This window comes from Bufo gargarizans, chromosome 2, assembly GCF_014858855.1.
Source record: "Bufo gargarizans isolate SCDJY-AF-19 chromosome 2, ASM1485885v1, whole genome shotgun sequence".
NCBI lineage: Eukaryota > Metazoa > Chordata > Amphibia > Anura > Bufonidae > Bufo > Bufo gargarizans.
In genome coordinates, this window is record NC_058081.1 from 47,215,778 (window position 1) to 47,229,832 (window position 14,055).

The 14,055-nt window shown below is 38.4% G+C and overlaps 1 protein-coding gene across 6 annotated transcripts in view; it reads left to right on the forward strand.

Annotated features, from left to right (window-relative positions):
* The window catches only part of CRLF1 (cytokine receptor like factor 1), a 102,698-nt gene that overhangs the window by 60,013 nt on the left and 28,630 nt on the right, over positions 1-14,055 (forward strand). For 4 of the 6 annotated variants that reach the window (XM_044282845.1, XM_044282841.1, XM_044282846.1 and 1 more), the window contains 5 exons: positions 3,555-3,684; positions 4,992-5,161; positions 5,992-6,149; positions 6,226-6,394; positions 8,601-8,783. In XM_044282845.1, coding sequence (XP_044138780.1) covers positions 3,555-3,684; positions 4,992-5,161; positions 5,992-6,149; positions 6,226-6,394; positions 8,601-8,783 — 810 coding nt within the window. The remainder of the gene's footprint in view (positions 1-3,554; positions 3,685-4,991; positions 5,162-5,991; positions 6,150-6,225; positions 6,395-8,600; positions 8,784-14,055) is intronic. The other 2 variants (XM_044282844.1, XM_044282842.1) reach the window with 1 other exon arrangement.

Genomic DNA, 14,055 nt, shown 5'->3' on the forward strand with positions numbered 1-14,055 from the left:
TTTTAGTGTCTCCATATTCTGAGCCATAGTATTTTTTTTATTTTTGGGGCAATTGTCTTAGGTAGGGGCTCCTTTTTTGCGGGTTGAGGTGACGGTTAGATTGGTACTATTTTGGGGGGTATACGCTTTTCTGATCTTTTTTTTTTTTACGCTGTTAACCTGAGGGGTTAGGTCATGTGATAGTTTTATAGAGCCGGTCGATACGGATGCGGCGATACCTAATATGTGTACTTTTCTTTTTGTCCCTATTTATTTTTTTTGTAATCCCTTATTTTGGCAAAAGGATATTTTTTTTTTTACTTGAAATTTTAAATTTTTAGGGGGAAAAAAATTGGCTGTAAGTGTATTACACACTGTAATACACTTACAGCCTTCCTGCCTGTGAGATGCCTGTGAGATCCAGGGGGCTGGATCTCACATGCTCTCCCGGAAGGCAGCCACGATGCCTAAAGAAAGCATCATGCTGCCTTTCGTGCCATCGGGTCCCCGTCACAGCAGCACGTGGACCCGATGGCTTCTTTCCCCCTGCACGGACATCGCACATGCCGCGGTCAGCGCTGACCCCGGCTGTTCAGGGGTTAATACGCCGGCATCGGTGATTTCACCGCTGTCGGCGCATGCAGCAGGGGCCCGGCTGTCAGTGACTGCCGGACCCCTGCCTCTGAGCTTCTGCACCCGCCCGATCACCATGACGTACATGTACTTCTCTTGTCCTTAAGTCACGGCCAGAGATTACGTACATGTACGTCATGGGTCCTTAAGGGGTTAATATGACAGTCTGAATTAGACGTAAAACAGTTTATCATTATCAGGGTTTTATTCAAAGCAGAGTTTTCTGCTTCTAAATAAAATGCCTTGGCAAGATGTTTACTATGTCAGCTATATTAACTGCTCTCTTACATTCACCATACATAAATGGTGGATTTTAGGTTTTTCAATATGGTGCTGACTCAGGAGCTGAGCTTACACCATAGCCTATGGGTGCCTGCTGTTTCAAACAGCAGACATCCACTGGCACTGCCCATGATCAGAGTTGTCTGTTGTGACTATGGCATCTGTTACTAGCATTCTAAGGGTAGTGCTACATAGTGACACTGGTCATGTGACAGCTGTTCCAGCCAGGATCGCAGAGTAGCCGTGATCCCATAGAAATTAATCAACACAACATATAATGCAACAGCTCTCTGCAAACCAAATAAAGTACAAAAACATATTATAATGCCTATGCTATGCTAATAAAGCTTGGCAAATACATTTTGTACAAAATTATTTGAGCCCGTCTGCTGCATGTCAAGGCGATCTCTGTAAGACGGGAACCTAACACTATGTTCTACCTGTTAAGTGCCATGACAGCGACGATGAAATTCAGGGGTCGTAGGTTCCACATGCATGCTGGGTCCCCTTTGATTTTTATCATTTTTGGCGCCAAAATGGCCTCCATTGAATACAGGGGATGCAAGTACCAACATGCATGCCGAGTCCACTACCCACTCCGGGCTCAAATAATTTTGTGCAAAATGTATTTGCCAAGCATCTCTACTTTATTAGCATAGCATGAGTATTATAATATGTTTTTGTACTTTATTTGGTTTGCAGAGAGCTGTTGCATTATATTTTGTGTTGTTTTATGTTTCCAGTCATAACAGCCTGCACCTGCGCATTGGGATATGCTGACCAACCCCTTTTGTGTTCCCATAGAAATGAATGGGATCTTATGTTGCAAGAAATCCAACATAATAAAAATGTTAAATTCAAATCACCCCCTTTTAAAACAAAATGAAACAAAAAAATCCATATCGACTTGTCCGAAAACTGTAGTATATCAAAAAGAAAAGAATTTATCCCGTATGGTGAATGCAGTAAAAAAAAAAAAAATTTAAAATACATCAAAATGAACAATTTTTGGGACACTTCACCTCCCCCCAAAAATGTTATAAAAGTGATGAAAAATTCATACATACCCCAAAATGGCATCAATTGAAACTACAGATTGCCCCAGAAAAAAGAGCCTGTAGACAAAAATATAAAAAGTCATGGGTTTTAAAATACGGCAATGCAAATCATTTTTCCCAAATACTTTTTTTTAAAGTTTTAAATCATTAGGAAAAAAAAACGATATACATTTGGTATCACTGTGATTATACTAACTTGCAGAATAATGGTAATGTGTCATTTTTATGGCACGGTAAATACAGTGAAAACAAAACCCATAAAACATTGATGCAATAAAGTTATTGCTTTTCAATTCCACCACATTATTAATTTTTCCAGATTTCCACTACATTGTATGTGATATTAAATGATGCCATTAGAAAGTACAATTTGGACAGCAAGAAACAAGTCCCATAAGGCTATGTGAACAGAAAAATAAAAAAAGTTATGGCTTATGGAAGGAAGCGAGTAAAAAATTAGAATGCAAAAATGGAAAATGACCCCGGGAAGAGGTTAAAATATGAAGATCTCTACATGAGCTGCATTTTATCTATTTGTCATAAAACAGCAATGGTAAAACCTCTTCCTTACTGCGTGTCATGAAAATTTATTTGGGAAACAATTTCTTAAAGGGATGCTACCATCATTTTTTTCTATATAATTTTTATTTTTTTAATCAAAAACAGGTAGATAGATTTCAAGATATAGTTTTTTTGAAGTTGCTTCATGTATTCTACTTCCTGCCCTGGTTCTATGCCTCCTTCTATCATGACAAATAGCCTTGCTTGATTTTCTGTCAGACCATTCACTCTGACCCAAGAAGAAAGGGGTGAGCCATTTAATTAGAGTGGCACACTTTACAATAATAAGGCAGTGCTCATTGGGCATTTTTATCTAGGCTTACCATGAAAATGACACAACTGTCACAATGTTATCGCAAATCTACTAATCTACTATTTTATTAACAGATAACATTATTCTTTCACATCTGCAGTAAACTAAATAATGGATTATCTACCTATAAAGGAGTTTTATCTCTTGTGGCGACTGTAAAGGATGTATTAGACTGGCAGATTGTCTGCCAGATGATCGCAAATGAGTGTTCGTAGTAACGCTGATTATGTGATGAATGAGCAAACGTTCATTCATCAGGCAATCCAAATCTTTCAACAGTTCTAAAAATCATCATTTGCATGTGGTGTCTGGCAAATAATGATTCAGTATATGGAGTGATGGCATTAGTGATCGCTCATCCATATACTGAAGAGGAGATTCTTGCAATTAATAGCAGTGGTCCCCTCCACTGATGAGCAGGAAATTGCTGGGAAGAAATGCTTCCCTCCAATATCAAAATCTCGGACAACAACTTTAAAGCTAAATATTTGTTCCACAAAATATATGTATTGATCAAATGAGAATATCATACATGTGTAGACCTGCTTATTACAGATTATCTTCTGACTGTGTGCTAGAAAATAAATCTTTTTTTCTGGTCTTTCCATTTAGCTTGCATTAAATGTGCCTCTGTTAAATGATAAATCAAGTGGTATAGTGTAAACCTGCAAATCAAAATCAATCAAATTTCTAACACAAAATATTTGTTTTTCATTACTTTGGTTTAGTGCCACCAGAGAAACCCAAAAATATCACATGCTGGTCAAAGAATATGAAAGATTTAACCTGTAAGTGGGTTCCTGGAAGTGAAGGAGAGACCTACCTGCACACTAACTACACTTTGAAATACAAGCTCAGGTATTTAGCCAAACTGTGGATACCCTACATTTACATAATACAAATATATGCTCTATAATGGTAATGGGGTTTATTTAAATTCTTTGTATCAATTTCTCTATGAAGACAATGGTGAATTTAGACAAATGATAATTATTAGGTCACATTCATAAAATGTTAACTGAGTTATAAGCAGAATTATAATCGAAATCTGTCAGCCCATGTCTCACATAGAATTCATTTTCTAGGGTGCAGATAGCACAGGCTGCAATAACTTAATTAATAGTCTTGCTCCTCTTAAGAAAAAGTCCATTGGTGAAAGGTGCACCAATTTTTTTCTTAAGACTGGCATATGAAATGCCAGTCTTAAGTTGAATGGGATGTCCAAGTCACACTAAAATCCACCCCTATTCCCAAAATGCCTTAAAATAAAATAAAAACATATGCTCACCTGATTCTGCCCCTCTGTTCTCTGCACCACAGCGATGATCCTCATTCCATTGCTTGTATACAAGGCAGCAGCGGCAAAATGCAGGTATATGACATGTGACTGCTGCAGCCAATCATTGTCTTGTGCTGTATACGGCTGAAGACAGAGATTGACTGTAGTGGATATGTGCCATATATATGCTTGTCACCAATGCAGTCTTGTATGCAAACAGCAGGAGGAGGATCGGGGTGGCAGCACAGGAGAAAGAGGTGAGTATATAGTCATTTCTTTTATATTAGGATTTTATAGGATAACCTGGACAACTCCTTTCATATACCCAAAAATGTTTTAATCTTTTATTCTGATATCTGGTATCTGGTATTTTCACCCATTACTGTCTTTATATAAACGTCACTTAGGGTACTTTCACACTTGCGTTGCTGGATTCTGGCAGGCAGTTCTGGCAATCTGTATGCAAACGGAAACCATTTGTAGACGGATCCGTCGCACAAATGCATTGCAACACTGGATCCGTCTCTCTGGTGTCATCCGGAAAAACGGATCCGTTATTTTATTTATGCATTTTAAAAGGTCTGTGCATGCGCAGACCGGAAAAGCGGATCCGTCACTAATACATTTCAAGGGAAAAAAATGCCAGCAAGGGTTCAGGATTTTTGGGCGGAGAGAAAAATGCAGCATGCTGCGTTTTTTTCTCCGTCCAAATACCATAAAAGGACTGAACTGAAGACATCCTGATGCACCCTGAACGGAATGCTTTCCATTCAGAATGCATTAGGATAAAACCCCTAGAATGAAACTCAATACCGGAAAACTTTGACGCAAGTGTGAAAGTACCCTAAATTGTAATAATGACATCAATAATTTCCATTCATTTCAGGTGGTATGGCAGAGATAATACATGTCAAGAATACCACACTATGGGTCAGTATTCATGCCACATCCCTAAGGATCTTGCCCTCTTTACACCATATGAGATATGGGTGGAAGCTTCAAACAGACTGGGATCCACTACATCTGACATAATAACGCTGGACATTCTTGATGTGGGTAAGATACATTAAAGCACGTCTATGCCCCTAGGAAATGATTAGACTGCAAACAACTTTACACAAAACCTATTCTATGAACCATAAAGGACATCAATGAATGACTGTGACTAGTTTTTAGAGTTAAGATTCAATTTCTTCCTATAGTTCTTTATAACCAAATAGGACCAGTGATCATATAATACCAGTGTGGTTCTGACAAAATGACAAAAAAAAAATTATGTTTATGCTATAGAAAAAAAAAAATCATGACAATATACAATGAAAACTCTCTTAAAGACCACCTCTTTAAGAAGACCCATCCTCTAAGTTAGACCATTAATTTTACCTTCATATCATGTGTATATTGACTATCACATGATTTTATTATTTTGGTTACATTGCTCTGTTCACTGTATGACTGAAATAACTTGGGCCCTTAAAGGGAATGCTGCAAGTGAAGCGCTTGTTCATCAGGTAATAGATCGTTGGTGCAGTTACCTAAATCATCGTTTAATGGCAACAGATCGAGCCGTCTAAACAGCACGCTGCTTCCCACAACCAAAGATTAATTAATCTCTGTATAGAGATATTAATGATCTCTTCTCCCCATACTCTGGAGGAGATCATTGCATGTAAATGCAGTGGTCTCCACTGACGAGCAGGAGACTATTTGGAAGGAATGCTTCCTTCCTGACAATCGCCTGCTCCATCGAGCAGTGTAAAGGGGCCTTAATAGGCTGATCCCCACAGACAAGGTATCCGCTCCAGGACTGCTTGACACTAACTGGTGAAGTGACAGATATGTGCTAGCTTTTACATATTCTAACAGTGTCTGGCTAATTTTCATAGTCACCACAGACCCTCCATCAGATGTCCATGTGAGTCGCGTAGGTGATTTGGAAGATCAGCTGAGTGTCCGCTGGAGTTCACCCCCTGCTTTAAAAGATTTTCTATTTCAAGCCAAATACCAGATTCGCTATAGAGTAGAAGATAGCATGGAATGGAAGGTATATTTTATTCATATATACTTAACTGTGCCACATATCATTATATTATTTAACTAAACATCTGCATTCTTCTCAGGTAGTTGACGACGTGGGTAACCAGACATCCTGTCGTCTAGCAGGGCTGAAACCAGGAACCGTTTATTTTGTTCAGGTTCGCTGTAATCCTTTTGGAATCTATGGATCTAAGAAAGCAGGAATCTGGAGTGATTGGAGCAATCCAACTGCTGCATCTACTCCAAGAAGTGGTTAGTTTTATGTAATCCCATCATTTTGTCACATACATTATTTGAGTGTCCATGTCCTGTACGTCTGGTACTGTATGTATAGTAGTTATTGATTTAGATACAAAATCATTCCCTTTCTGTAAACTAAAAAATTATTTCTTTGAATTCAATTTCTCTAGTCGGTCCTCAAACTTGCTTATATATTTCTTCAGATGTGCAGCAAATCAGGAATCTCCTCTCTACTGAAACTGATGCAGTTTAATAATACTAAGATATATTTTGTAATACTGGTGTACCGCCAGATGGTATACCAATGTGTACCTTTAGGGTAGTATACAGTGTACTTATAAACATTATACATACACTTTGGTGAAAATTATACCTATTGAGAAATTTAACTCACAGCCAATTCTGTACAAACAAAATCTATAATGCCTTTGGAAAGTCTTCAGACCCTTTCACTTTTTTCCCATTTTGTTATGTGGCAGCCTTGTGCTAAAATAAAAAATAATTCAGGTTTTTAAGGTTTTTTCTCCATCATTCTGCACTCAATAATGATAGTGCAGGGATATATACATTTTAACTGAAGGGATATTTGGAGTCAATAGTTTTTTCGGTAGCCAAAAGGCTTAGACGCACAAGGTCTCTGTTTTGGATAAGAAAAGCTGGTATAGGATCTACAGTACTGTATAATAATTTAGGTAGTGTATTAAAATGTTTTAATCATGTTTTGGTTCAGCTTAAAGGTATTCACAAACTGTATGTGACCTCAATCGTAATGAAAAAAATATATAAAAAATGAGACTCAGAGATTCATCAATATGTCATAGGTGTAGGTGCATAATGGCAGATTGTTTCCATTTTCTCTGCTCAAAAGTTAGCCAATTTTGGCAATTAGTATATAAAAGATAGAATCTTAAGATACAAGTAACCGTTACTATTTAGCTTGCTATTCTTGGTGATTTAAATAGCTTGAAAAGGAGTTCCTCACAAAAGTGTTGTTCTTAGAGAGGCTAGTTAGAGTCCAGAAGTTGGATGTTGACTGAACCGCCATGTATATCAAAGTGGCAAAATTTAAAATATACATTTTTATATGCCAATAAGAAAAACCACAATAACTGGAGAAACGTCTGGTCTGATTGGCATCCTAACTAATGACTTGACTTGTGTGTTGTTTTAAGGAATGGCAAACAAAATCATTGTCTAATGTACAGTATAGTATTTATCCGCTCAGATTAAGGTTCTAATGCTCAGGTTTAGCATTGTCATGACTATTTTTTGGACATATTTTCATCAATTATTGTGAGAATGTTGACTTAGCGTATGGCATAATGTTATCATCCATATTGATGATATTTAGAGCAGATAGGGTTTTGCAGAGTTGGCTGAACACTTAATAGTCTACAGACTTCTCTTTATCCTAGTCAAGAATGTCTTAACTATGCTCCGACACCTGGTGTTCTTGCGAAAAGGCCAGTTTTCAAAATTATTTCCCAGTGGGGAAATACCTCTTGTTTTTTATACCTTATCTGGTGCCAGCAAATTTCAACAGGCCTCTGTTTCTTATTTATTAACTGATCTCCATGTTATTATTTTCCGGTTTTTATAATCCTGGATATAAACAGGATTTGAAGCAAACAGCTCTACTAACTCCCATGACAAGTTACTTAGAAATACACATGTATCTTTATTGAGTAGACTTCAAATTGAGCTGATGAAACATTTCTAAAGATATGATTTCTGACCACTAAGGCAAATCTAGATGAGTATTAAAATGATACTATTTATCTTGGGACTGTGCTGTTTATCCTGTACACAGATGTGATATGTTTCATGCAGACCTGTTATAAGATGAGGTTAATATCACCTGTGAGCTGCGGGATTTACCAGAAGAATATAAAAATGTCTGTTTTAAGTTTTACCGAAGTCACATTGCTGGTTTTGAATATCTGAGAAAAGCTATAGCCGTGTTTATGGATTGTATATTACCTCTTTTGACTTCTCTATTATTACTTGTTATGCAGCTTTCTTCAGATACTTGACCTCAGACTATAGCTGAGTGCTATAACATAAAATTTTACTTAATGTATTTTTCACCTTCATGACTAACATTGCTTGCGCATCTTGTACTGTTTATTTTTTTTGTTAACTCATATAAAGATATTAATTGGGAAATTACCATAGCAATATGTGTTGAAAGAAAACTTTTTTTGTAATTTTGATGTAGAAAGGATAACTGGGGTATGTGATCCAAAGAGTGGGGAGCAAAATTCTACCCTACGCCGAGAGTTGAAGCAGTTCTTCGGATGGGTCAAGAAACATGCCTATGGCTGCTCAAACCTTAGCATCAAGTTGTATGACCAATGGAGAGTGTGGCTACAGAAATCACACAAAACTCGGAACCAGGTAGGTAAGGCACACTTTATTACTCATTATATTTTATTATCTGCTTAAGATGATATTTTCCTGGTTATGGATTTCCACATAATTTACAAAATTATAAGTAGACCAATAAAACAGATGATGCATTATATAATTCATTTTGCAATAATAATTATGTACAAGTAGATGAAAATTGTGTGTGTTGCCAGAAAGGTAGGATGATGAAGGTGTTAGAAGAGATGGTTCCTTTGGGTGGGAAAGTCTTTTCTAGGGGGTTCTTTATTATAGAGTACTTTGGAATTGTAATAAAGTAGAATAGGTGGTGAATTTAAAGCAAATTGTAACAGCAATAAAACACTTCTGAGACACTGGTAAAGTTATCCATTATTTTGTAAGCCATGTTGAAACGAATTACAATGAATTGTCATACATTTTTAGTACAATACAACATACACATAGCAATCTAGCTTGCAAGATTATTGCTGATGCTGTGCCCATGATATGCACCTAGGTTTTAGAGAAGGAAAATAAAAAAATATATATTTCATCAGACCACAGATTGGACCCAAATCATTGTTAATGAGACCTCAGATGAAACCCCCAGTATTAATCAGACCTCAACTCAGACCCCCAATTTTAATCAGACTTCAGCTGAGACCCCCAATTTTAATCAGACCTCAGCTCAGACCCCCAATGTTAATCAGACCTCAGATCAGACCTTCAATATTAATCAGACCTCAGATCAACCCCCTTCATTCCAGCACCCTGCTCTGATCCTCCCTCAGGCTTGGTTTTTATGACTGCAGTAGTGACATGCCCATATGCCACACATGACTGCTGTAGCCAATCCTGCCATTTACCACCAAAATCATGACATCATAGCTGTAGTGGTATTGAGGACTGGAGTGGGCCTGCTGGAATACAGAGGGTTCAGAATGATGAATATAACTTTTTTTTTAATTATTATTTTAATCCCTTCACTGAAAAAAAAATTTGAACAACCCCATTAGTAATTAAATACCTTACAACCCAAATATATTACATTGGCTATTTCACTGGATTGATCAAAAGGTTATAACGGTGGGAGTTTAACTGCTGGAACTTCGCTGATGGAATGGGGAGCCGGAATTAGTGGAGCAGCATGAATGTGTGGTCATGACAACCTCTATGGTTGTGAAAAACAGGTGATTACAGTGCAAATCCTCTGTTCTATGAATTGATAGGGATTCCAATGGTCTGAATCTCACTGGTTTAACATTTATCACCTTTCCAGGATGGGATACCCTTTTAAATGGATATTTTCCTTCTTTATTCATAGCATGTTCATTTGAATTGGTACATTTTTTTGTAACATTGTTTATAAGGTTCAAAAAAGACATTTGTCCATCCAGTTCAGCCTGTTATCCTGCAAAATGATCCAGAGAAAGGCAAAAAAATAATAACCTATGAGATAGAAGCCAATTTTCCTCAATTTAGGGGGAAAAAAATCATTCTCGACTCCAATCAGGCAATCAGAATAACTCTCTGGATCAACGACCCATCTCTAGTAACTATAACCTATAATATTATTACACTTTAGAAATACATCCAGGCTCCTCTTGAACATTTTTAGTGGATTCCCCATCACCACCTCCTCAGGCAGAGAGTTCCATAGCCTCACTGCACTTACCATGAAGAATCAATCCTTTTCTATGTTTGTGTAGAAACCTTCTTTCCTGTAGACACAGAGAATGTCACCTTGTCACAGTCACAGTCCTGGGGATAAATAGATGATGGGAGAGATCTCTGTACTTCCCCATCACATATATATATATATATATATATATATATATATATATGTATATATATACAGTACAGACCAAAAGTTTGGACACACCTTCTCATTCAAAGAGTTTTCTTTATTTTCATGACTATGAAAATTGTAGATTCACACTGAAGGCATCAAAACTATGAATTAAGACATGTGGAATTATATACATAACAAAAAAGTGTGAAACGAATGAAAATATGTCATATTCTAGGTTCTTCAAAGTAGCCACCTTTTGCTTTGATTACTGCTTTGCACACTCTTGGCATTCTCTTGATGAGCTTCAAGAGGTAGTCACCTGAAATGGTCTTCCAACAGTCTTGAAGGAGTTCCCAGAGATGCTTAGCACTTGTTGGCCCTTTTGCCTTCACTCTGCGGTCCAGCTCACCCCAAAACATCTCGATTGGGTTCAGGTCCGGTGACTGTGGAGGCCAGGTCATCTGGTGCAGCACCCCATCACTCTCCTTCATGGTCAAATAGCCCTTACACAGCCTGGAGGTGTGTTTGGGGTCATTGTCCTGTTGAAAAATAAATGATGGTCTAACTAAACGCAACCGGATGGAATAGCATGCCGCTGCAAGATGCTGTGGTAGCCATGCTGGTTCAGTATGCCTTCAATTTTGAATAAATCCCCAACAGTGTCACCAGCAAAGCACCCCCACACCATCACACCTCCTCCTCCATGCTTCACGGTGGGAACAAGGCATGTAGAGTCCATCCGTTCACCTTTTCTGCGTCACACAAAGACATGGTGGTTGGAACCAAAGATCTCAAATTTGGACTCATAAGACCAAAGCACAGATTTGCACTGGTCTAATGTCCATTCCTTGTGTTCTTTAGCCCAAACAAGTCTCTTCTGCTTGTTGCCTGTCCTTAGCAGTGGTTTCCTAGCAGATATTCTACCATGAAGGCCTGATTCACACAGTCTCCTCTTAACAGTTGTTCTAGAGATGTGTCTGCTGCTAGAACTTTGTGTGGCATTGACCTGGTCTCTAATCTGAGCTGCTGTTAACCTGCGATTTCTGAGGCTGGTGACTCGGATGAACTTATCCTCCGCAGCAGAGGTGAAGTCTTCCTTTCCTGGGGCGGTCCGCATGTGAGCGAGTTTCTTTGTAGCGCTTGATGGTTTTTGTGACTGCACTTGGGGACAGTTTCAAAGTTTTCCCAATTTTTCGGACTGACTGACCTTCATTTCTTAAAGTAATGATGGCCACTCGTTTTTCTTTACTTCCTTTTTCTTGCCATAATACAAATTCTAACAGTCTATTCAGTAGGACTATCAGCTGTGTATCCAACTGACTTCTCCACAACGCAACTGATGGTCCCAACCCCATTTATAAGGCAAGAAATCCTACTTATTAAACCTGACAGGGCACACCTATGAAGTGAAAACCATTTCAGGTGACTACCTCTTGAAGCTCATCAAGAGAATGCCAAGAGTGTGCTAAGCAGTAATCAAAGCAAAAGGTGGCTACTTTGAAGAACCTAGAATATGACATATTTTCAGTTGTTTCACACTTTTTTGTTATGTATATAATTCCACATGTGTTAATTCATAGTTTTGATGCCTTCAGTGTGAATCTACAATTTTCATAGTCATGAAAATAAAGAAAACTCTTTGAATGAGAAGGTGTGTCCAAACTTTTGGTCTGTACTGTATATATATATATATATATATATATATAAAAAGAAACGTATGGCAGCACCAATTCACACCATTTAGACCGGGTGCTATGTCCAGGGAATTCACTGCTTACCCTTGCATATAATTGGAAACGGACAGCAACTCCAATGATACCAAAAATATTTATTGGGCCACAGTGGCACAGTGAGGCGACGTTTCGGCTCCAAATCCCGAGCCTTTCTCAAGCAACCTTGAGAAAGGCTCGGGATTTGGAGCCGAAACGTCGCCTCACTGTGCCACTGTGGCCCAATAAATATTTTTGGTATCATTGGAGTTGCTGTCCGTTTCCGATTATATATATATATATATAGACATGGAGAGAGTGAGAGAGGGTTATTATAACTCCACTGAGTTGTCTTTTTTCTAAAATGGATAACCCTAATTTTGATAATCTATCTGTGTACTGTAGACCACCCATTCCAGTTATTACTTTAGTTGCCCTTCTCTGAACCCTCTCCAACTCTGTTATGTCTGCCTTGTTCACAGGATCCCAGAACTGTACACAGTACTCCATGTGTGGTCTGACTAGTCATTAGTAAAGTTGCAGGACTACGCTCTCATCAAGTGCATCTATGCCCCTTTTGATGTAACCCATTATCTTATTGGCTTTGACAGCAGCTGCCTGACACTGGCTTCTACAGCTTAGTTTGCTGTTCACTAAAAGTCCTTTTCCATGTCAGTGTTACCCAGTGTTTTACCATTTAGTATGTACTGGTGTATTTATCTTTCACATGTGCATAACTTTACATTTATCAGTGTTAAACCTCATCTGCCACTTTTCTGCCCCAGTCTCCAATCTATCCAGATCCATCTGTAGTAGTATACTGTCCTCTTCCATTTTAATTACTTTAGTGTCATCTGCAAAAATTTCTATTTTACCAGGCAACCCTTCTACAAGATAATTAATAAATATATTGAAGAGAATAGGGCTTAATATTGACCCCTGTGGTACCCACTAGTGACAGTGACCCAATATGAGTGTGTGCCATTATTAACCACCCTCTGTTTTCTATCAATGAGCCAGTTACTTACCCACATACAGACATTTTCTCCCAGTCCAAGCATTCTTATTTTATATACTAAACTTTTATGTGATACAGTATCAAATGCTTTGGAGAAATCAAGATATACGACAGTCAAGTCATTCACCGCAGTCAAGTCTAGAACTGAACTCCTCATAGAAAGTGAATAAATTAGTTTGACATGACGCCATGATATGACCTTATTTGCTTATTTTCTTTGAGGTATTCCAAGATAGCATCTCTTAGAAAACCTTCAAACAGTTTATCCACGAAAGATGTTAAACTGTCACGGTGGAGAGTGGGGGAACCCCCACCATACAATGTAGGGGATTTGGGAAAGCAGTTAGGCCTGGATGCTGGGACCAGGGAACAGGTAACATCCTATAGCGTCCCTAATCCTCAACCTGACCTCCTAACCGCATGAGCGAACCCAGATGGTAGAAGGGCTCATGCACCGGAACCTCAGACCATAACTGGCATTTGTAATCCCTGGGTAAAGGTCAGAAAAAGGAGACGACCAGTTCATCCACAACACGGATGAACCGGGTTATCCAGCAGGCCTAGGTGCAAGGAAGGGAACAGACAGTAAGCAGAGGACAAACTCGACAGGTAAGTGTCCTGTGGCAGAAAGACGACAGACCACAGGACCACAACGTCACTTACCTGCCCACAACATCTAAAAGGAACAAGTTGTCCGCACCACAACCAATGTGAAAAGCATTGAAGCCCAAACACACAAACATACAAATCTGGACTCAGTACCAACACCAAACATAGGAGCAGTAGT